A 23,171-nucleotide genomic window follows, 5' to 3' on the forward strand; every position below is an offset into this window, starting at 1 on the left:
TGAAAAATGTAGAATATCATGATGGATTATCCAATTGGCAAAGTAACCATGTGCGTAGGGAACCAGCAAATCAAGGACACCTGATATATGAGGAAGGTGCCAACAGTAATGAATGTTTGCAGAATTTTATAATACGAAAATCCAGAAGTTGTTAAAATGTAAGCATTCATTTATATTTTGATTTTGGATTTAGTGGGACTTTCTTTTTTTTGTTGTTTGTTTTTTAATTCAATATGCCAGGAAACTTGGAGAGAAAGCATCTAAAGCTTTCCAGGATTTAAGGCATTATACAAACAAGGTTCTAGAAAAAGGTTCAAAGTTTGTTGACTTGCAGCAAATACTTAAAAGTTATCAAACATTTAAAAAGATATATAGTATCCAATAATCTTTCCCAGAATGCAATGGTTCTGTCGTCTTACCTGTTCGGAAATGTTTTACCTCCTGCTTACCTTATCATAGCAATCTAAATAACAATGCCTCAGTTGACAGACAATACTTGTTTAGCCCATAAATATGCCACTTTTGATAAGTTTATATAAGTAACTAGTAACTGGTTAGAATATTTTATTTCACCTGGTCCTAGCTTACGTGGCTTTTAATAAGATAGGACATGTTTAGCTCCAGTGCAAGATCTTTTACCAAGTGTTTAGAAAATAACAATGCATCATCATACAAGGTTTTGGGAAGAACATTTTATTGCTAAGCATATCCTTGAACGAAAATGCAAATATGAAATAAAAGAGAAAGGAAAAAGAAAAAAGCAGTAACTTCACAACATCATAAAATAAATTCCTTAAGAGTCTGCTCATAAAACAACAGGAATATGATAGAAGCTCACATACAGAATGCACATGTTCCCATAAAATTGTCCAAATAGAAACTTACACTAAAAGGAATATAACAAATGTATTTTTACTCAAATAAAAAAAAATGTAAAGAAAGAAAGCAGGAAATCAGTTCACAAGACCTCAAGACTCCAAAAACAGCAATCTTTTACAGACATCGAGATATAATCAACTTCATATAGGTTGGGCCATGTAAGTTATCTAAAATCGTGCTTTGATATCTCTTTATAATCCTGTCTTTTTTAATGACAACAACAAAAAAAATCCAAAAATTGTAACACATTTAAATATCAGGTAATGAGGAACACCTTTCCATATACATTAGTAAAGGCTACCATCGTTTAGATTGCACTTTTTGCCTCGTGTTTTAAGATATTTCTCAAATATTCATGCAACTTACAAAGACCAGCAAGAGTAGATTTCTAAATCTAAACAGCTGATTGGTTTTCATCTGTACAAAAGAAATTGTATATATCGGACCCTCCAGAAGACGTACTTCATTTTTGTGTGAATATTTGTCTTGCTTTGTCTCTTGCTTTTTGGATCGCTATGGCCACACAACCAGTTAGTTATTCTGTACATTGTTTCCTCTTTTCAAAAAGAAAAGACAGACAACTGGAATATAAACCCAACAAACAGAAACAAACCAATATAAAGGAAAGAACAGTTCTTAAAGCAGTATGTACATAGGTGGCTAAGGAATTATACCAGCAAAAATGTAGTAAAATATGTAAACAAAATCTGAGAAGATTGTTTATTCTCTTTGACACAGTTAACTGTGACAAAACTAAAACTCACACTTTCTTCACATTTTAAGGTTTACTTTTTTGTTGTTTTGTTATTTTCTTTTAAAACAACATTCTCATTCCACTTCAAGACTTTAACAGTTTTCCTGTTTCAGTCATCCCATCAAACATACCATGATAAATATATCTGTATATATATTTATTTATATATATATTATACTATTAAATTCCTTTTTTTGTGTGTCACAGCAGCTTTATTCATTTATTATTTATTTATTTGTTTTTAGAAAAGATGGGTGAAGGGACATGTGAGCAAATGGAAGGACAGAGTTATCCATAAGTGTCAGGCTACAAAATTAAACCACTATGAAAAACATCATGTTGGGGGCGGGGGAAGAACTATGTATTTTGCACTCTGTCATGCCGTGTTTGGCTTGTGTGACCTTTTGTGGTTCCATCACACGTTGAACTCCCCTACTGTCTGTTTTGATTCTTTAACAGACTTACAGTATTGTCTTGTCTTTTACATTTACATGCATTTCAATCAGTCACAGATCCAGCCCACCCCCTCTTCACCTTCCCTAGGAAAGGCTGTGTTTTAGTTTGTGGGGCTTTCTCCTTCACCACAATTTGGCTGGGCTAATGAACAGGAACAATATTGTTAAGTAAAGCCAATAGCTCTGATATAACCAGCCCTAAACCCATCTGTTCAGGGTTTGGGTGGCAAATTCTGAAATTAGATCCTGAGGGACCACCTTTTCAAATCAATGCTATCATCCATCATGTGATTTTGCTATGTGTTCAGCAAAGCATCGTATAGGAAACAAACAACAGATTCTAGAAATACCACAACCTGATATGTAGAGTGAACACCATGGTAGCTTTTTGAGTTCATATGGCAATAGTCTCTCTTACTTTCATTTTCTGAGTTTTTTGTTTGTTTGTTTTTTCTTCTTCATTATGTCCAGTCATTCTCAAAAAAATAAACAAAAACCCAAAAGCCATTTTTTTCCCCTCAGATCTTGAAAAGTTACATGTACACTGGCCAAAACCAGATAAGGGTGGGTTTTTTTTTTTGTTTGTTTGTTTGTTTTTAATTTTTTTTAAATTTTTTTTTGTTTTTTTTTTGTTTTTTACATAATTAAACCAAAAGAAAAAAAAAGGAAAAAAAAAATAAAAGAGAGAGAGAACATTGTTACAGTCAAGCTTCACAAAGATCATTACAGACTCACTTGGAGTTATGGGACAAGTAAGCCATGAAGTCTTCTACCTTGGGTGAAAAGTCCTCAAGAGAAGGAAGCTTCCAAGTCCGCGAAAGTGGGGGAGCCAACTGCTTGCTCCAGAGCGCAAAGTGTGTGCTTTATGATACAGCAGGGCAGAGAGAATGTCCTGTCTCCGAGCGATGACTGAAGTCAAAGCAGCCGTAGCTGAACTCTACAGGTAGGTACATCTTTGTGCGTGCGCGCGCGTGTCCTCTTAAAGATGGTTTTTCCCCACCGTAGTCCTGGTACACCCCATCTCGTAGTGATGACAGTTCTGACACCTGTGGCATCTCCTTTTCCAAGCGCGTGTAATAGATTCACATATAAATAATTCTGTGTCACAAACTCGCATGATTGTTAGCGGTGTCGTGTTCTTTTTTTTGTTTTGTTTTTTTTTGTTTTTTGTTTTTTTGTTTTTTACACATAATACTCCTTGTCCTTGTTTTTCTGCTTCTTGTGGCCGCTCTTCGAGCTCTGCTGCTTCTCCTTGATGAGCGTGCCGTTGCTCTGGGCCGAGTTGCTGATGTAGTTCCGCGTCTCGTCCACTTGATAGGACCCCTCGTCCCTGTTCCTGTACTTGTACATCGCGTACAGGAGGATCAAGATGCAGAGGGCAGCAGCAGCCACAATGCCGACGACCATCCCTGTTGTACTGCTCGACTCCCGGATCACCTCTGAGGCCCCCGGAACCCGTCTGACTCCCGGCTCCGTGGGGTTTGCTGTGGGCACATTACGGAACATGGGGGAAGTAATTAGTGGGCTCTTCAGTTTGGTGCTGTCTAGCTCATAGGCAGTGGGCAACGGAAGCAAGACTAGATCAGGCTGGGGTTTGAGATCACGGTTATTCATTTTGCCAGCTGGCAATTTGGGCACCATCCCAGACGAGGAGGAAGCTGTGAAGCGGATCAGCTCAGGGGACAAAGATGTGGTAGTAGTCCTACTAGTTTCGGAGACTTTGTTAGGTCTAAAGTCCTTGGATTCCCACTTGGGCGCATGTGCTTTGTAGCCACCTTCGAAGATTGAAGTGGAAAGACTCTTATCTGTTACCAAGGAGAAGGTGGTGTAAAAATCTTCATCATCAGTAGGGGGCAGGTTAGAGTCAAAGGTTTCCCCTGAGCCATACCCAGATATCACCAAGCCATCATCATCACAACCATCGCTGCCTTGGTCCGACAAGCAAGGTAACCCCGCCTCAGAGGTCATGGACAGGGAATCTTTGGTGGTCTCAATAATGGTGAGGAGGGGGCGAAAGGTAGGGGGGAGTGTAATGGAAGGTGCACGAGTAGCAATAGGAGGGGTAGCTAAAGGGTCTTCTACAAGAAGAGGGATAACTAATTCACCTCCTGGGATTGAAAAGAAAAAGAAAAACAGAATTAGTATTTTTGTAGATAGACACAATTCATAGTCATTTTCTCAGTGACTGCACCTCATGTTTTAGGCATCAGAAATTATAATAAAGTGACCCGGGTCCGCACATGGATCCTTTCTTGTTGCAGCCTAACCATCCTAAACTGATTTAGAGCCCATTATATGCCTCTTGCCACCAAAATCGGAAATCCTTAGGTTTTTAAAGATACTCCCAAGTAATTATTTAGATAGAATTCAAGTAGGCTGTTTCCAGGATCTGCTTATGAGATAATGACATTCCATGTTACTGTTGTAAAAACTGGCTATCAAAATTGTGTGTGTGTGTGTGTGTGTGTGTGTGTACATGTACTCATGCATGTGATTAATCTGTGAGCCCTACCATTTCTTTGTTGCCTTCTTGGATTTCTACTTACTTGCTCCCATGAGGATGACCATGATGCATTCTCCATGTTACAGAGATCAAGATCAGTAAACATAAGAGACCTTGTCTTTAGCATTTTAAGCTATTACCTTTTATTTAACATTTATCAAGTTCAGTCTTCATTTACTATATGCTAAGTGAGGGGAACTCAGGAAAGGTTAAAAAGGTTCATCTAACCCTTTTTGTGCCTTTCCAGAAATTCTCATCTATTAAGTGACAACTGGCCTTGCATTGATCTCATGTTTATGCATTGCTTTTATGCTATATGCAATATATGCTGAGTTGGACACTAAATTTTAAAAATACTCAGACTAGGTATCCATGCTTTACGGAAAACTTAGACTCAGAAATGTAGAGATAGCAAACGGAGGTGGCTTTTTTTTTTTAGATCTTTATTTATTTATTCATGAGAGACACACAGAGAGAGAGAGAGAGGCAGAGACATAGGCAGAGGGAGAAGCAGGCTCCCTGTGGGGAGCCTGATGCAGGAACTGATCACGGGACCCTGGGATCACGAACTGAGCCATAGGCAGATAGATGGTCAACCACTGAGCCACCCAGGTGCCTGCAAACTGAGATTTTAAAATCAGAGATTCCTGGGGTGCCTGGATGGCTCGGTTAACCATCTCACTCTTTATTTTGGCTCAGGTCATGATCTCAGGGTTGTGAGAGGGAGCCCCAAAGGATTCCTGGCTCAGCTCAGCAGGGAGTCTACTTGTCCTTCTTCCCCTCCTTCACTGCCCCTCCCTGCTCTGTCTTTCCCTCAAATAAATAAATAAAATCTTTTTTTTAAATAAAATCTTTAAAGAAAAATAAAATCAGCAATTCCTATCTACAGTGGGAAAAATAAATTGGTTTATCCATAGAACTTAATTATCACACTTCTGAACATGTGGACTAGGTCAGGAAAGAAAGTTCAGAATGGTTCAGTAAATCACAGTGCCTTGTAAATCATGGGTACCATAAATATTCTATGGTGGATATTACCAAATTGTAGTGCCACGTTTATTACTCATGTATGCAAGCAAGATAATCAAGTTCTCTTCTCTGTCTCTTCACAATGTTATTTTTCAAACAAAGAATCTCTGGAATCTCCAGAAGTCACAGTTCATGTCTCCTCGTTGAATTTATTCCAATGCAGCTGTTTCTTTCTTTTTTTTTTTAATCCTCTAGCAGGGATGGTATGATGTTTCCCTGTCCCAGTTAGACAGTTGAGTTGCTAATATGATATTACTTCTGAACTGGGTCATTAAGCATTCAGCCAGGTATGATATTCTTGTCAGTTCTGCCCTCCACAGTAAGTGCCCTGATGGGATGATTGGTATTTGAAGATCTACTATCATATAGTCAAAAGTGTGTGAAAAGTCAGATGTGACTTTTGCCCTGGTGCCCCTTATTGGTGGCAAAGACAGACATGTGACTCAATACTGCAAAGTTCTAGGTGGACGAGTCTTGGAGCTTACATGGTTTTTCTGGGTTCGTCCTACAAAGACTGACTCACAAAAGAGAACTCCCCAGCTCAGCTTTCTGTAAGCTGAGAGAATGGCCCCCTGAGAGAAAAGATGTTGCCTACCTTCAAAGCACCTGAGAAGAACCCTTTGTACTCATGTCAGAAGCTTTACTCCACAGTTAACTAGCCAATAACATTGTGTTATGTAGAGAGAAATGGAGTTGGGGAGGGTGGCAATAATGTACATAATGTGTATCATTTGGAAGGGATCATACAATCATCTTCGTCCCACCTGATAATGTTACCATATGTAGAGAAATAAAACATGAACACTTCTGAACATTTCAAGAGGATATTTTGGGCTATGCCCTAACCCCAAGCATAGTGCTTTTCTAGTGCTTAGAGTTTCAAACTCTTGAGTGAAATGATCTTTGCAGTTTTGTCAAGCTTCAGACTTGCTTTACTGGACCAGCATGACTTTTTTTTTTTTTTTTTACATTGTGAACATATATAATACATATATCTTGCAACATATTTAATGTATAATTTACAACTTTTGCTAGCTTTTATAAGTGGGATTTGAAGCACAGTTCCCTAAAGGTAAGTCGTTCCTAAAACTAAGCCTGAGTTGACTTTTCTCTTTATTCTTCCATGGGGAGGAGGTGGTGGTGGTCCCAAGTTTTATATTTAAGGAGACCCATGAAAAAAAGCAGTGTTTAAGTACTTAGGTACGAGAAGAGCAGTGAGAAGAGAAGAGAAGAGAAGGCCAATGCAATTTGTTTGAAGGTCCTCTAGAGATTACTCAGGGATGACTTTATTTTCCTTCAGAGAACAAGACAGGATTTTTTTTTAACCCATCTCACCTAGAATAAAGGTTTAGTTTGTGTATTCTTTTCTGGCACAAGCCCTGAGAGTCATCTGCTCCAATGATAAAAATCTACTCCACGTATATTAAGTAGACAGGAAACTGAGATAAAGGACAAAGAATAACCAATCTGCAAAAAGGCAAAAGCCTGGTACAGAACACTTAAATATAAAGGCAAATTGTTAAGTAGGGTGCTGGTGTCCCTTTAAGTGAGATTAAGATTACTGCCTTCATGATTACAGAGTGGCATTCATTTGCAATTTTAGTGTACCATCTGTGACACCCAACTGGAGTCTTAAATTTGCCTCCTTTTCCTCCCTCTTTTTTCAAACCTAGCTAAAACTTCTGCAGTGTCTTTGTTGTAAAAAGTCTACAAAATCCACAAATTGCTCACTCTGCAGTTGAATTGCCCCCACTTTCCTTTGCTGTTCACTTCTCAATTCAATACCTTTTAATCTCTCTTGGATTGAAAAAAAATGAGTAAAACCATTTTCACAATGAAATGGAAAGAGAGTCCTAAAGCTTGCCAACTTATAAAGAGCTTCTAAAAGGTTGGTGAGCCCTTAAGTGAAATGAGAAGAGCTTATTTTAAAATTAAAATGGTGGGTATGCTATTTCAGAGTTGAAGTCAAAGAATCTGCCCAGATTACTAATCTTCAATTTGCTTTGCCGTTTTGTTATTAATCTTGGCAGCAGTAATAAAAAATGATAAATGATGCCCCCTGTCAGGGAAAGTGAGCCCCAATTTTGGTGGTAGGTTCATCAATGAAATGGGAGAAAAGCTTTCATGGATTATCATAGTCCATCTCAAACCCCCTTTCTTGGTATCTCAAGAAATTGGAAGAATGTCTTCAGTTTAAAAGGAAGTCAATTAGGATATGGAAACTATTATGAATGGGAATTGCAGTGAAAATTAGATAGAAAATTTTGAAGAACTGTAAATGTGCAAGGTGCCTGGGAGAGGTGTGTGTGAGTTGGCATGTATAATCAATTTTAATATCAACTCCCATCTTTAAGATTTAGGATGCTTATAGTGTCCTAGGGAGTCCAAGGGCACACATCCTTTGAGATGAGGGGTACATTTCTCTCAAAATTAGATCCTTAAGAGAAATAACTTAGATTGTGGAAAGCTATTTAAGATTTTATGTTTATTTGTTTTAATCCAAAGTGATTATCCTCAGAAATGCTAGAGCAGCAGCTGATACTTTTTTTCAATGCCCAAAGACTATGGAGTCAGGGATCTACCAGATGTCTAGGCTTATAAAAGTATTCACAAACGCAAGAAGCCTAAAATCATAAGGGGCTACAGGCAGAAACCCTGCAGGCTATCAACACCCTAATTTCCTATTCCATCCCCAGAATTTTTCTTTGGCTCGGAATAAGAACTATCTTTATTCCTTAACGTTAGCATTTTAAATCAGGAATATATACCCCTTTTTGACAGGGTTGTGCTTTTCTTTAAACTAGAGAGATCACTAGGGATATAAAAGGTCTATTTTAGCCCTGAAGGCTGCCCTGCTTTTTTGCTTTATGAGTGTATTTATAGATATATAATTCATGTGTCTAGGGCTGATATCCAGCAAAAGGGGCTCTCTGCCATCGAAAAAGACAGTGTATTAAAAATTTAATAGAACTTTTCTGAACTGTGAGAATGTTGCAGGTAATGGTGAATGTAGTAGGTCATCTGAAAAAAAAAAAAAAAAAAAAACAAGAGCAGCACAAAATTTCAATGTGGCTCCAACCTTTGCCTCTCTGGATATATTTGAGTCTAAGAAGTCACAAAAATACCAAAACAATGACACTAAAGAGCCAGACTGAGAGAGGACGCCATTCTCCAATTCCTTGAATTTATTTTATGTATATTTAGGTCCTTTACCTCTCATTTGCATTTTTTCTAATTCTCTGCTGAGAAATTCACATAATACAGAAAAAGCATCCTTCCCCCTTCTAAATTAGTGGTTGAATGATATTCATTTAGTTGTTTGGTGCCAAAGCAGTGTGTACTTGTAGCACATAAATATCCTGAAGCTTGCAATTCCTCTCCACCTTCAGAAAAAATAGCCATGGACAAATATGGCAAGTACCTGGGGAGAAGACTCCAGAAAAACTCAAGTGTCTCAAAGGGGCTTCACTTACATTTTAATAAGATGCGAATCTTTAGGTAGGACATGTTTTCCCTAGTTTGTCTGAAATGGAATTGATTCTGAAAAGCTTCAGGTTCTATTTTCTAACATACGCCCAATAAGATGGTACAAAGACACTTGGTATCATTTTACCTTGTAAAATAAGGAATGTCCAGTGGGATTTTTCATTTGCCTATTGGTTAAGAGCTTTGCCTCTGGAGTCACTCAAACTCCAGGTTAGCATCACACCTCTGTGGCTTACTAGCCCTAGGAGTTTGGCAAAAAATTCTTAAACTTTTTGTAAAATAGAAGTAATAACGTAGTCCATCTCAAACCGCCAGTGTGAATAATCATTTAATACATGTTAATGTTAATTGTAAAGCATATTAAGTATTTAGCACAGAACCCAGTGTTATTCAAAAATGCTAATTACTAGTATTATTTCTATTAACATTTTGGGTCTGTAAACACTGAAACCATTCATTACTTTCTTCTGACCATTTTTTAACGTAGTAACCTCATGCTAAGGTACAAGTATAATAATACAGGATCTAGATGATTCAGGTTATTTTAAAAGAATGACTTATAAGATTTCAAAGAGCTTTTATCTTTTTAAAACAAAATTAACCTTTTATTAAGTTGACCTATGGATAGCTTCCTCACAAAAATCAATTCTATTAGACAAAATAACACCCCATTTAGTAAGTTCTTGGTTTTAAACCCAAAATATCATCTAACACATGAAACAATATAGAATCACATGAACTGAGGCAGAGGAAGCCCATTCATTAAAGCTGCTAGGTTGCAAACATGTCTGTTAACCACCATTCAATCTGATTATTTCTATAACAGTTTCAGATAACACAATGCATGAAATTAAAGTGAAACAACCTCTTTATTTAAAAACTGTATAGCACTTCTTACTGATCTTGTTTCCAAAGTGCATAAAGCAACATTAATCCAAATACCTTTAAAGTCAAAGGATATTTTCACCTCTAAGGCAGTACCTACCTACATGAAAGATTTCCTAAATACAACTTTAGATGTGAAAATATCATGTTGCTTCTTGGTAGAAGAATCCTTAGGATCCTCCTAAAGTTCACTTGATTAAATCCAGGAAATAAATAGCAACTATTAATAGAAAGGCAAAAGGGGAGGAGGGATAGATTTAGAGAGAGAGGCAAGGAAGAGGGAGAGAGAAAGAGAAGATGGGGAGAGAGAAAGAGATAGAGAGAAACAGAGAGAGAAAGAGTCAGGGAAGGAGAGGGGAGAGAGAATTGTGTACCTTCTGTGTATATGTGTGTGCTTTCACCAGTAGTAAGTTCTATACATTGGAAGGCATCATTATTATAGGAACATACTCAGAACACCTGGGACTCTCGATACCTTCATTATTTATAGAATTGATTTTGTAGTCGGCAGTGATGGTGGTGGCATAATCCTGGATAACCAAACTCTACCATAGTCACTTGAGAGTATCTTAATTTCCCTTTGCTGAAGGAAAATATGATAAGACTGATTTCCCTGAGTGCTTTCTAAGGAATTAAATGAGGATGCATTATGACAATACTTGGAGGTAACTCATTTTCTTCTGGGGGGTGCCCAGGCCTCCCATTGGCTATAACCAATTTAATATCCCACTGCAAAGCCTACCATGACTTTCAAGGCATTAAGGTTGGTTCAGGCAAAGAGGCTAGGCTTCCTTTGGATGGTAAGAACAACTTACCCCCTTCTACCAACTGTAGAGTTCACATTGATCATTAGAAGCAATTCAGCACAGAACACAACAGTGAAAATTAAGCAGAGAGACACAAAGAAAATAAAATATTTAATACTATTTCAAAATCATACAGTAGAAAATAAAACCAACATCAAGGCCAAAGTAAGCTAGAGGAAAGGAAAGCAAATAACATCAACAAGGCATTCACAGTATAATGACAGGAAAAAAAAAAGTAAAAGCAAATAAAAAAATAGAGGCTGTTTTTGGAAAACAAAGAAAGACATTATTTCCATATAGATAAAATAACTTAAGTGAAAAAAGCATACCGTATTAATTTATAGTCAACTTACATCAACAAATTGCCCGCATGTTTTTTGGCATGAAAGAAAAATTTACAAAAGAAAGTTGTGTAAGAATGCTCTTGGACAAATAGAATTGCCACATTCTTGTAACTTGCTTTTTTTTGTTGTCATTTCTTAAAAAACTTTTGAGCAAAATGTCTAATTTTTCAAATATAATAATTTACAACAGAGGATGATACAGGGAGGCAACAACACATACATCCACACCACATAACATGAAAAGAAAAAAAAAATCTGCACTTCAACAAAGTTTTACTTTGAGGGGCTTAGGAGAGCATCGATTTTGAATTCAAAATAATTCCGATTGCAATGATTTAAAAAATTAAAAAAAAAAAAAACCTGTTTACTTTTAGAATTTGCCTTTAAAAAAATCTTGAATCTGGAGGATTTTGAATGAACTTCTGCACTAATATAGGTTCTCAGATATATATTTAATTTTTAAATATTTTTGTCTTTTTGACAAGTTTTAGATTTCTTAAATTTAAGGGGATGGATGACAGCACATATATTTGAACAATGCTAAAGAAGGGGGGGAATGGGAAGGAAAGATGCAGAGAGGGGAGGGTTGTATTTATGAGTGTACTACACAAGAGATGAAGATGATGGGGGTGAATGTGTAAGTGAGTCGCCATGTCCATGTAAGGGCGGCACGGAGTGATCTAGCTGCATTAGAGCTTCTGGCTGTAAGGAAGGGATGGGCAATATACAAAAACAAATGAGCCTACACATGCCCATCTACAGAAATAAAGAACAGAACTCTAACACAATCTCACACACCCTAAGCTGCAACTTCTTCAACATGCAATTACTCCAAAAATCATTACATTTTCATTAAAGAGTTTCAAATAATAAAAACAGTTAAACTTTTTTTCCTACTAAAAGTAGCCGAGATACATAAAATAATAATACTATTAATAATGATCAAAAGATTAAAAGCAAAAACAAGGAGACTAGATTTATGCATTCAAGTTGAACAACTTCACCGGCAGCCACACAGCCCCATCTAGAGTTGAGGGTGGTGGTTAGAGACTTGCAGAGCTGATGGAAAGGCAAAACCTTATAGGGAGCCCGCCTGCTGGGAAACTAATCACTTCCCTATAGAGCAATGGTTCTGTTTAAATGACGTCATCCATTTTCCCCCTGCCACCCATGGTGCATGGGATTCCCAAAGAGAAGGCACTAATTTCAAAGATGTGGATGTGGAGATACTGCAGCTGAAGTTGTTCCACATTTAAAGAGGGAGTAGGGAAAAATTGCAGAAAACAATTCATAACTCTTTTTTTCTCATAATTTTGGATAAAACCAAATCTAAAGTTAAAGATCTAGCAATTAAAAGAAACATATTGATATATATAGATAGATATAATACAAAAAGCACTTAATAATTCCCAAACAAAAAGGGAGAAAAGAACAAAAAAATTTTTAAAGAAAAAAAGTATTTCACACACTTTCAGAGATGAACAACCAGATGCACACGCTGAGGAGGCACAGACAGAGCAGTCAGGGGACACTTTTTTTTTTTTTTTTTTGCTTTTTGTGTTCTGGCTTGTTGATTCCCCTTTGGTGATAGCCAAAATTGAAAACAAATTTTGCATTTTCTTTAAAAAGAAATTTTGCATTTTCTTAAAATTTTTTGTTTTTTGGTTTTGCTTCTTTAAAAAAAAATAAAAAGGGCGTGCAGTCTGGATGTACGTCATAAGTAGACATTTGAAAGAGAAGAAAGTGGCTAAGACTGACAAATGGGTAATCTTCTATTATCCTTTAACTGTAGGAATGATAACCAAATTAATACATGCTTAAAGTAAGTTGCATTTAGGGAAAATAGAAAAACAGAACAGCAAGCTAGGGTTGGGGAGAGGTCAGGAAGACAAAACTGATTTGGGGGTGGGAGGAAGGTACTGGACTTAGTTTTTCATGCTTTTCCAGTAGGGGCAAAGGACATCCCAAGGCTTCCTGCCAATTACAACAAGGAAGGGATGTGCACATGTGTATGCATGTTGAGGCCTGTAGAGCCTGTAGTGGCAAGAACTGAGGTAAAAATATACATGGGTTCATGGGTTCTGCTCTAGAAAACTTATCCCATATTCATTCACAGACTTGGAAGGCATACTTTGTAAGTCATAGAGAGGTTATAATTCCATTGTTCCATATGAGTTTTCCGTGGTTTTGTCAAATTGACAGAGTACCATAAGTGACAATAAGGTATTCATAAAATGAACCTGATAAATGGAATAGCAGATAGATGATAAGATGATAGATAGATAGATAGATAGATAGATAGATAGATAGATAGATAGATAATAGATAGATAGATAGATAGATTGATTGATTAGTAATGGGGCAAAATCCCTCTCCACTCCAAAGAACACAGTGATACAATGTCAGTATCTGTAAAGTACAGGATAGTCGGGAAATGAGCATGGTTTACTCCAAGGACATTGGGGGAAACTATACCAGTTCTTCATGTGGGAAACAAATGTTCAGTCCAATCTATATTGAGAAAAATGGAAAAGAGAGGGAGAGGAGGAGAATAAGTGTGAATGTATGTGTGTGCATGCATGCGTGCACGTGTGTTTTTAGAAATGGCCTCAGCCTCTACTGGAAGAGATCCTAAGAGTTATAATCAATACTTTATTCCTGTGGGAACATTAATGTCCAACCAAGGACTCGGAAACCCAGGTAGGCAAACCACAAAGGTAAGACACTTGAGAACACCTGGTTCTGACACGATCCTAGTCACTCCTAAGAACTTTTCTGGGTGACTTTAACAAAAAAGAAATACATTGTGAGGATGAGTCAGACTTTGGCCCCCTATGGGACGCCCCTTTTATTATTTTATTTTAAAATAATTATAGTAACGTGTCCCCATGGGTCAGTCCGTACCAAGATTTTTAGTCTCTGGTTTAATAATGTTAATCATTATTGTAGGAACTTCACAAAGGGTAGCTAGGAGGTTTTAGAAGGAGGAAAAGAATCTCAATATAGGAAACGAAAAACCCTTGTTGCCACTGATTTTTTTTTTGAATAATTATACTTTTAACATTGAATTGTATGGTATAAGAAGATCCTACAAATGTTCATACGGCCTCACAAGGCATCAAATGACTTCTATAGAACAAAGTTAGTTTTGGTAATACTCAGGTGGGCTGTTTTTTTTTGTTTCATAGATAATTTTTTAAAGGAAGAAACATAACTGGCCTAAGTATGAGACTTAAATAATAAGATACTTCCAGTATATACATACTCTTGGATAGTAAGAGGCGTTAAGAGGTGTTTTGAGGAAGACAGATCATCAAATTCGGTCTCCTAAGTTTTTATTGAGTAATTTACCGATTTCAAAGTAACCTGTTTTAAAACTCATACAAGTAGGATGTCACTTACATTATAGAAATCACTGGTTTAAACAACTGAACATAGCAAAATGAATGGTTGTCACTTTGCAAATAAAATATGTATTTTTAAACCCATGGAAGCCATAGTTTTAAATGAAGCCAACACTGACTAAATATAGTGCATATACATTTTCATAATATGTTAGCCATCAGTTACATATATAAGCTTGTTTGATTTCTAATGTAGATACAAAGTAATATCCCAGCTTTATTTTAATCTTTTATCAGCTATCTGTGTTAGGTTTTATTAATCTAACTGTAGTAACTACAGTAACTACATGGTTCTGTACCTATGCTTCTACTTGGTGGGTGTTTAAGAATAATTTAGAGTTATGCTTGCCATTGAGAACAAATAATACAATAGTTTGACTTAAAACAGCATATTTTCATGCAACCATTTTTTTAATCCCACCATATCCAAATAACACTGTCTAAATGTCAAGTCAAACTTTTAAAAACATCAAATGCAGTACGATAGAATTACACTGGTCAGAATTCATCTTGAGGAGTGCACTTGTTTCAAAGAAAAGTAAGTTTCTAAATTGTTTGGAGTTGTGTTTGATACACTCCAAAGACATACTGAAGTAACTCAAGTGGTAGACCTGCCTCTTTGGGAGAGTGGATCCTGCTTGCTAAGAGGCATTGTCTTCAGGGTGTACAGGTAAGGTCCAAGAGAAAGGCCTGAATGAACTACTTTGTATAACTGCAAATATTTTAAATTTCTGAGGGAAAATAGTGAAGAGAGGAAGGAAGAGTAAACCTTTCTGGGAGTCTGAGTGCAATTCCAGGGAGACACTTGAACCATTCTAAGTAGGGCAGGCTAAGAGAGAAGTATGGAGAACAAATATCTACTGAGGATTTTCAAGGTTTTTGCATTAGATCTATGAGGTACATCTCCCCATCTGTCCCCCCCAGTGATAGAGACAAAAACATTTCACTGATTGCTTATGTGTCTATGGGAAGAAGGGAAGGATTCTTCTGGGAGAACCATTGTCTCAGTTCTGAATCATGGTTTGGCCTTTAAGAATGCATATGGAATCCAGAAATATGGGAATGGCTGCCATATGTGTTAAAAAATGAACCTTGCATATACTCTGCCTTCTTGCAACCTCTTCCTCAGAAATGAGTGATGCTCAGAGAAGGGGTAAAGAAACCTGCTTCATACATGGTATATGTTTCTAAATAAGCAGTTTCGTATTTTCTTTATAATGGTGAACAAAAATGCCCAAAGTAAAAAGTCATGTACTATCTGTTCCCAAACTCAATTTCCACATGTTGTTATAGTAGATAGATATGGGGAGACAGGAAAATTAGGGAGATAGGGAGATAGATAATTAAGCTTCCAAGATGGACAAGATAGTCCAGGACATCATCAAGCCCAAGACTCAGAACTGTATTTCTGTATTAATGATCTGCTTCTCAGTTTAGGGTAATTTTTCATACTCGAGTAGATAAGAATGGATATAACATTACAATGGGTAGCATTATAATTTAAAACCAGTAGGATAGAACATTTATTGTGAAAGGACCTTAAATTAATGATTTCTTTCCCTATACTCACGTAATCCTTAACTTGTGCCTTAATTCAGTCCCCCCATCTCCATTCTTGTTTGTGAACCTACTATGCCCTACACAGATTTCTGCTGACTCCAATACTCCATTGTATTCAATTTGTTTTCTTCTTAGTCTCAACTAGGCTACAAGAACTTTAGTACAAATATGAAGTCTTTTTGTCTTTATTTGCTTACTAACTAGAATACTAAAAACCAAACATTTATTGACTGAACTAATGAGTGAGTAAATTGGTTAATATATTTAATTACGCTTTTTTTTTTTTTTTTTTGCCCCTGCACTAGGCTATGGCTTCCATAAAAGCATTAAAATCATGCATTATTATCATGGCTTGCTTTGTGCCTGGTATTTAATATATGAGATAGAAATTTTAGAGTCAGGAGACCCAAGGTCCAGTCCTGGATGGATGTAGTAGTGACCACTATACTAGCTTGTTAAGAATCTTAACAAGTCATTTAACCTCCCTGAATTAGTTTCCTCATGTATAATATGGATATTATGATGTCTACTCAATTAACCCACCTCACAGGATAGGCTTTATGACTCATGCGATTTCTTTTTTCTTTTTTTTTTTTTTTTAAATTTTTATTTATGATAGTCGCACAGAGAGAGAGAGAGAGATAGAGAGGCAGAAACACAGGCAGAGGGAGAAGCAGGCTCCATGCACTGGGAGCCCGATGTGGGATTCGATCCCGGGTCTCCAGGATTGCGCCCTGGGCCAAAGGCAGGCGCCAAACCGCTGCGCCACCCAGGGATCCCCGACTCATGCGATTTCTAACGTCAAAGTGCTAATAAATTCTAAGAGCTTTCCAAATATTTGTTACTTTTGTTTTCAAAGCTGATACTATAGCATTGTTATAAAATTAGGGTTTTTTTTTTTTTTTTTAGGATTTTATTTATTTATTCATGAGAGAGGCAGAGACATAGGCAGAGGGAGAAGTAGGCTCCCTGCAGAGAGCCTGATGTGGACTCGATCCCAGGACCCTGGGATCACAACCTGAGCCAAAGACAGACACTCAACCACTGAGCTTCCCAGGTGCCCCTAAAATTAGGGTTTCATATTCAACAGAGGAGGCTGAATCCCAGACAGTTGAGGTCAGTGCTACTCCAAGTGTGATCCTTGGAGTGTCTGCTTCAGCACCAACCAGACAACCTCAATCCAAAACCCTAACCTGAATATCTATGATTACCACTTCTGTTGAAGCTCTGTCCCTAACCTTCTAATAATGCTAAGTTTCTAACGCTTTCTTAGTTCATCTTGTACCAGTGAATTTTCATAATTTCTGTATGTAATTTCATAATTACTTTATTTTACTCTTTGTGTGGGCTAGAGTTACTCTTGAAGAGCTCTTATTTAAATGCATTTTCATAAGAACCTATTTATTTAGTGGCAGGAGCACAGACCTGGAGGTGAGCTCTTGTCCTCTAGCAAACCATGTCACTTGAGTCACTTGCTCTTCACTCCAACTCCTGAAATTCCTTGGAAACACTTATCTCAATAGACATCAGAACTGTGGGGTAAGATGAAGACATGAGGGAACAGAGGGTCCTGATAGTATTTTAGCTCCTTCCTACCCAAAGCATTAATACACTAAGATATACAAAAGGAAAACTCCATTAAGAAATTTTCAGGAAAAAAAAAAAAAAGAAATTTTCAGGAATTACTATTCTTTTTATTTATTTATTTATTTATTTATTTATTTATTTATTTATTTATGATAGTCACAGAGAGAGAGAGAGAGAGAGGCAGAGACACAGGCGGAGGGAGAAGCAGGCTCCATGCACCGGGAGCCTGATGTGGGATTCGATCCCGGGTCTCCAGGATCGCACCCTGGGCCAAAGGCAGGCGCCAAACCGCTGCGCCACCCAGGGATCCCAGGAATTACTATTCTTTTAATTTTGTTTTAATCAGGTATCAGTGCAAATAAGGCTTTCTTCACTCAGGATATTAAAAGTTCCCTGATTCACAAGCTGAATCTATATGCTTATTTTGTGTTTTTTAATCTGTCTAGCATAGAGCAGGACATACCATAGGTCTTCCGTGCATATGTGTTGAATTAAATTACAAAAATAGAACAGCTTGCAACTCTTGGAAGTCTGCATTGTGAAGTGGGTGGGATTCAAAAAAGCTATCTTTGCTGGCACTAGTTTCTTTAATCAAGAAGGAATATAAAGTGAAACAATGAGAAAGAGCAGTAGAAATAGACCTCAAAGCCATGAACTTAGCCACAGTTACCCTGCTCCTTGCCTTGCCTCCAGGTAGACTCTTAGGGGTAATTTGTGCATAAAGCTCGTTATTTGCGAATGATTATGCCCTTGTAATACTATTAAAATCCAAGATAGTTGGTAATATAAAATACTCATTTTATCAACATAAAAAGTCACCTGTGTGCCAGTCAGAAAAATGAAAGCCCTGTCTGAAATGTCTTGTTCCAATTGCTTGAATAGCCTGAGATTCCTCCTTACTTCCTTACTTCCTGCCTCATCTCGCTGTCTCTTGGATGGCCCCAGGCATGGCCCTAGGCTGTCTTAATTTTTTTGATGATCCCATCTAGCCTCTTGGCTATGCATGCCTATCATCTATATGACTGATTTCCAGATCTCCTCTACCCATCCTCAGAATTCCAGTTCCTCATCTCCAACTGCCTACTCAACATTTCCACTTCAATATCTAAGAGGCTTCTCAAATGCAAAAAGGCTTAAACAGAACTTTGGATTTTATTTGGCTCTTAACCTTGCAACTCCCCTTGGATTTCCCATCTCTTTGGTCTGACTCAGATGTACAAACCCCTAATTAGTCATCTACTTGGGCCCCTACCCTGTCTCACCTCCACATATCCAGCGTACCAGGAAGTTTTAGTGGCTCTACTCTGGCAACAAATTCTTCACATGTCTACTTTTTCCAATGCCATTATCTATGCCAGCACATAAATCACCATAATTCCTTGCTTCAAGTCTGTAGTAGCCTCCCAACTGATTTTCCCACCTTCACTATTCACTTCCCCAAATCCATTCTCCATAATGAGCCAAACTGCTTTCGAAAGTATACTATATATATATATATATATACATATATATATATATATACAATATAAATCAGATCAAGTCAGTTTCTTGCTTAAAATATTTAAAGACATCCTCTAACCTAAACTCTGGACCCTGACCTACTGTGAAAGTACCCTGTGATCTGCCAGCTGCTTACTGTGACTCCCATCTCATCTCCTACAGATCCCCTATAGCTCCGCTGACCCAGGATGTCTCAGACTCTAGCTATACTTCTCTAGCTTTCCTTCTAGGAACACTCCTTTCCTTGCTCTCTGTCTTGCTAGGTTCTTCCATTGATTTGGGTCTCTCCCCTAATTTTATTCTTCAGAGAGTTCTTCTGTAAATTCCCTAGTAAAGTAGCAACCTGCTCACTAACTGATCTTGATTCTCTACATAGCTGACTCTTACACATTCATTTATGTCCAGTTCTCTCTCAATGGATAATAAACTCTATGAGAACAGAGACTTTGTCTTGTTCTCCACTATACTTGGAGCAGAGCTGGACATATAGTAAGAGCTCAGGAAATTACTGCTGAATGATTTCACTCAGTGACATCATTTCTGAGGGCAGGCATTGAGTAAATATTTTGTAAACTGAGTATTGAGGCACTGCATTCTCTATTTTGTTTTATTTTACTCTTCTCTAAACCAGATGGGATTTCCCTGAGTTCTAGTTAGCAGTTCCAATGCAAATTGGACCTTCTCATCCACAGCTGCCTTAAGAAGGCTTCTGAAAAAATACATCACTATCTAACTCATTCTCCCTTTCATAAACCAGAGCTGGGATGTTTATTAAAAACTCAGGCTTTCCTTTGCAGTTGTGAAAGCTAAAGATAAAATAAACAGAATATTCAGACCTACAGCTGCCAAACTTTGATGCTTGTCTTTAGGCAATAGCAAAGAAGGAGCCAAACAAATTATCAGTAGGAGGAATGGTGACCAGGGTAGTAAAAATGTATTTGGTTATCTTTGCCTCCTGTGGCCCTGCAGCCACTGACAGCAGAATCTGGCAGCAGTGGGACCTTTCTCTTGAACTGGTACCCTGACACTTTATGATTGTGTTTATAGAGTAATAAATTATTTAAGAAGGTTTATTTTGCTTCTGTTGTTCACAAAGGCACATTTACTCTGTCATTATGACCAGGATTCTTTTTTAAAAATATATTTTTAAATTTATTTATTTGAGAGAGAGAGAGACAGAGAGTAAGACAGAGCACACTAGTGGGGGGTGGGAGGCAGAGAGAGGGAGATATCAGTAAACTTGGGCTGAAAGAGGTTAATGTGCCCAAAGTTTTACAACTAGAAAGTTGAATAAGCATGCACGAACCCAATCCTATATTTTTTTACATTAAACCACAATGCAATCCTTAAACAGAAGTTTGTTAATATTTGGTTCTCAGTGAGAATGGGAAATTACAAGCAAGCTACTCTTTAGGCACAAAAGCAACTTCTATAGGAGATCCTAGGAGCTCTACAGATTTCTTTCTTTATTTTTTTTTAAGATTTTATTTATTCATGAGAGACACAGAGAGAGAAAGAAAGAGGCAGAGACACAGGCAGAGGGAGAAGCAGGCTCTGTGTAGGGAGCCTGACGTGAGACTCGAGTCTCCAGGATGCTGAAGGCAGTGCTAAACCGCTGAGCCACCCAGGTTGCCCCTATAGATTTATTTCAAACTCCTTTGACTTTGAAATTATTACTACACAATGAGATATTCAGAGGGGCTATGAGGGTTTCTTTGTCGCTGTTGTTTGGGTTTTGTATGTTCATTTTTTGGTTCTGTTTTTTCACAACCCCAGGTCACCTAAGGCAGACCTACTAAATCACTCTACTGGGGTAGTGGGGGCAGGATGGCAGGTGTGTCTGAATATTTTCATTTTCCCAAGGGGCTCTTCTGCAAAATCAGGTTGAACTTGTAGTGAACTAAATCCCAGCTGTGATCCAACTTCAGTGACCTTGAGTAAGCCATAAACTCTTATTCATAAAATGGAGATAAACTTCACTGGATGTTGAATCAATCAAAGGAGACATTACATATACAGACATTTTTAAAAATACATACAAACATATACATATATTGCCAGAAATGTTAAGAGAGTAATAAACTATCTTACTGGCACATCCAAAGCTACCTAACAGTTTCTAATACATGGATTTTAGGACCACACAATAAATGTTTTGGATGTTCTTTCTATTCTAAAAGTAACATGATAGATATTTGAAGTACCTATCAAAAACAAAGTAGTCTAAATTATTTGATTCCTTTGCTATTTGCCTGAGTTGTTAAATTACAAGTGCTCCCTGAATATCTCTGTCCCATGTCATTTTCTTTCATATAATATCCTAATTCATCATTGACTCTACAGAAATTTTTTTTTGAAGTATCATAAGTCAATTGTTGGAGGAGATCATCACATTGTTCTTTTTTTAAAAGATTTGTTTGTTTATTTATTTATTTATTTATTCATTCATTCATTCATTCATTCATTCATGAAAGACACAGAAAGAGAGGCAGAGACATAAGCAGAGGGAGGAGAAGCAGTCTCCATGCAGAGTCCTATGTGGGACTTGATCCTGCAAATCTAGGATCATTCCCTGAGCCAAAGGCAAGCTCAACTGCTGAGCCACTCAGGCATACCACATTGTTCTTTTTTCATACCCTATTATTTTATTCTACATTTTAACCTCAAACTGGAAGGCTCTACTAATCATCGCAGAGTGAATAAAAATGGCTTTCTCTGTATTCATTGAATGGGCAGATGCTACTAGCACAGTCTCAGGCAGGCCAGAAGACACCAGAATTGGCTTCCTACTGTGTCCTTTCAGAACCAGGGAGCCTACTACGTGTATTAGAGAAAAATGGTGTGTTAGGACAAGGATTTGACACTAGTATGGCTGCAGATGAGGATTACAAAGTAAGAGTTACAAGCAGCTCTGAAAATGGAAGGAAGGGCCAGTGACCACTTGATCACTTTCAATATCTCCTCTAGACGATGTCACATTTTTTCAATGTGGGCTCCCATACTATTTCGTCATGGTATTAGTAAACAGATAATGATATATTTTGCTTGTGCTGTTTCAGATGGATGTTACTTGATTTTTAAGTTTTCACACCATATGCGATGACCATATGAAATATCTTAAAAGATTTGAGAAACATTAAAGGTTTTACTTTTAGTGATTGTACCACATTTAATTAAAAAAGCCAGCATGCTGAAACCTTGAAACCCACATATAATCTCTGTCTTCATGTAGAAGTTTAATGTGCTCACATGCAGTGACTCCATTGGAACGTTTGTGCATTAATTTTATTCCTGTTTCATAGTATTAATCTATAGTTATTTTTCCTCCAATGCTATTTGTCAGAAGGTCATATTTGTTTTTTTCAGATAGATGGATAGTATTGTAAGCTGAAACTTAAAACTCAGTAAGTACGAAGTATTGTCTTTGCAAAATCACCTGGTGTAGAGCTAGGCTCACGTGGATCCCTTTGTTGAAAAAAAAAAAAGCCGATTTTTAATGATACGTTATACAATACGAAACATATTAGCCCTTGCAAACAATGAACTAAGAAAATCCTTGTTATTTTGGATGATTAAGCAGAGATTTTTGATAGTGGTAACTCATCACCACTCTTTCTTGCTTGAAGGGCCAATAGGCAAAACACTAGGCAATTGAAATACACATTGAGTTAAGGCCTAGGGCTGGTACAGTATCATAAAAACTTCATACCTGTTCTGTTTTTATATTTGTTTTGGCTCAACCCAAATTTTCCTTGCATGTGAGGGTATGTCTTGTTTCCTGGAAAATATTCAACAAAAAACAGGAGAACCTACTGTTTTGTTCCATGCTTCTGTCTGCTTGAAGGTTAGGGCTATTTCTTTATACAACTCTAGGGGATGTGGTTCCTCTCAGAGTCTATGTAAATAGTATCCCCTGGAGTCTGCAAAGCCATATGCAACAACCCCAATCAAGTTACCTTTGTACTTATGAATAGCATTT

General features: G+C 37.3%; 1 protein-coding gene across 6 annotated transcripts in view; it reads right to left on the reverse strand.

The window, feature by feature from the left end:
- Positions 1 to 677: 677 nt before the first annotated feature.
- The window catches only part of NRXN3 (neurexin 3), a 1,543,117-nt gene continuing 1,520,623 nt past the window's right edge, over positions 678 to 23,171 (reverse strand). For 3 of the 6 annotated variants that reach the window (XM_041758643.1, XM_041758645.1, XM_041758642.1), the window contains one exon: positions 678 to 3,572. In XM_041758643.1, coding sequence (XP_041614577.1) covers positions 3,271 to 3,572 — 302 coding nt within the window. In that variant the 3' untranslated portion in view covers positions 678 to 3,270. Of the gene's footprint in view, positions 4,197 to 23,171 lie in introns of all 6 variants that reach the window. The other 3 variants (XM_041758640.1, XM_041758644.1, XM_041758641.1) reach the window with 1 other exon arrangement.

The sequence above is a fragment of the Vulpes lagopus genome, chromosome 6, assembly GCF_018345385.1.
Source record: "Vulpes lagopus strain Blue_001 chromosome 6, ASM1834538v1, whole genome shotgun sequence".
NCBI classification, from domain to species: Eukaryota; Metazoa; Chordata; class Mammalia; order Carnivora; family Canidae; genus Vulpes; species Vulpes lagopus.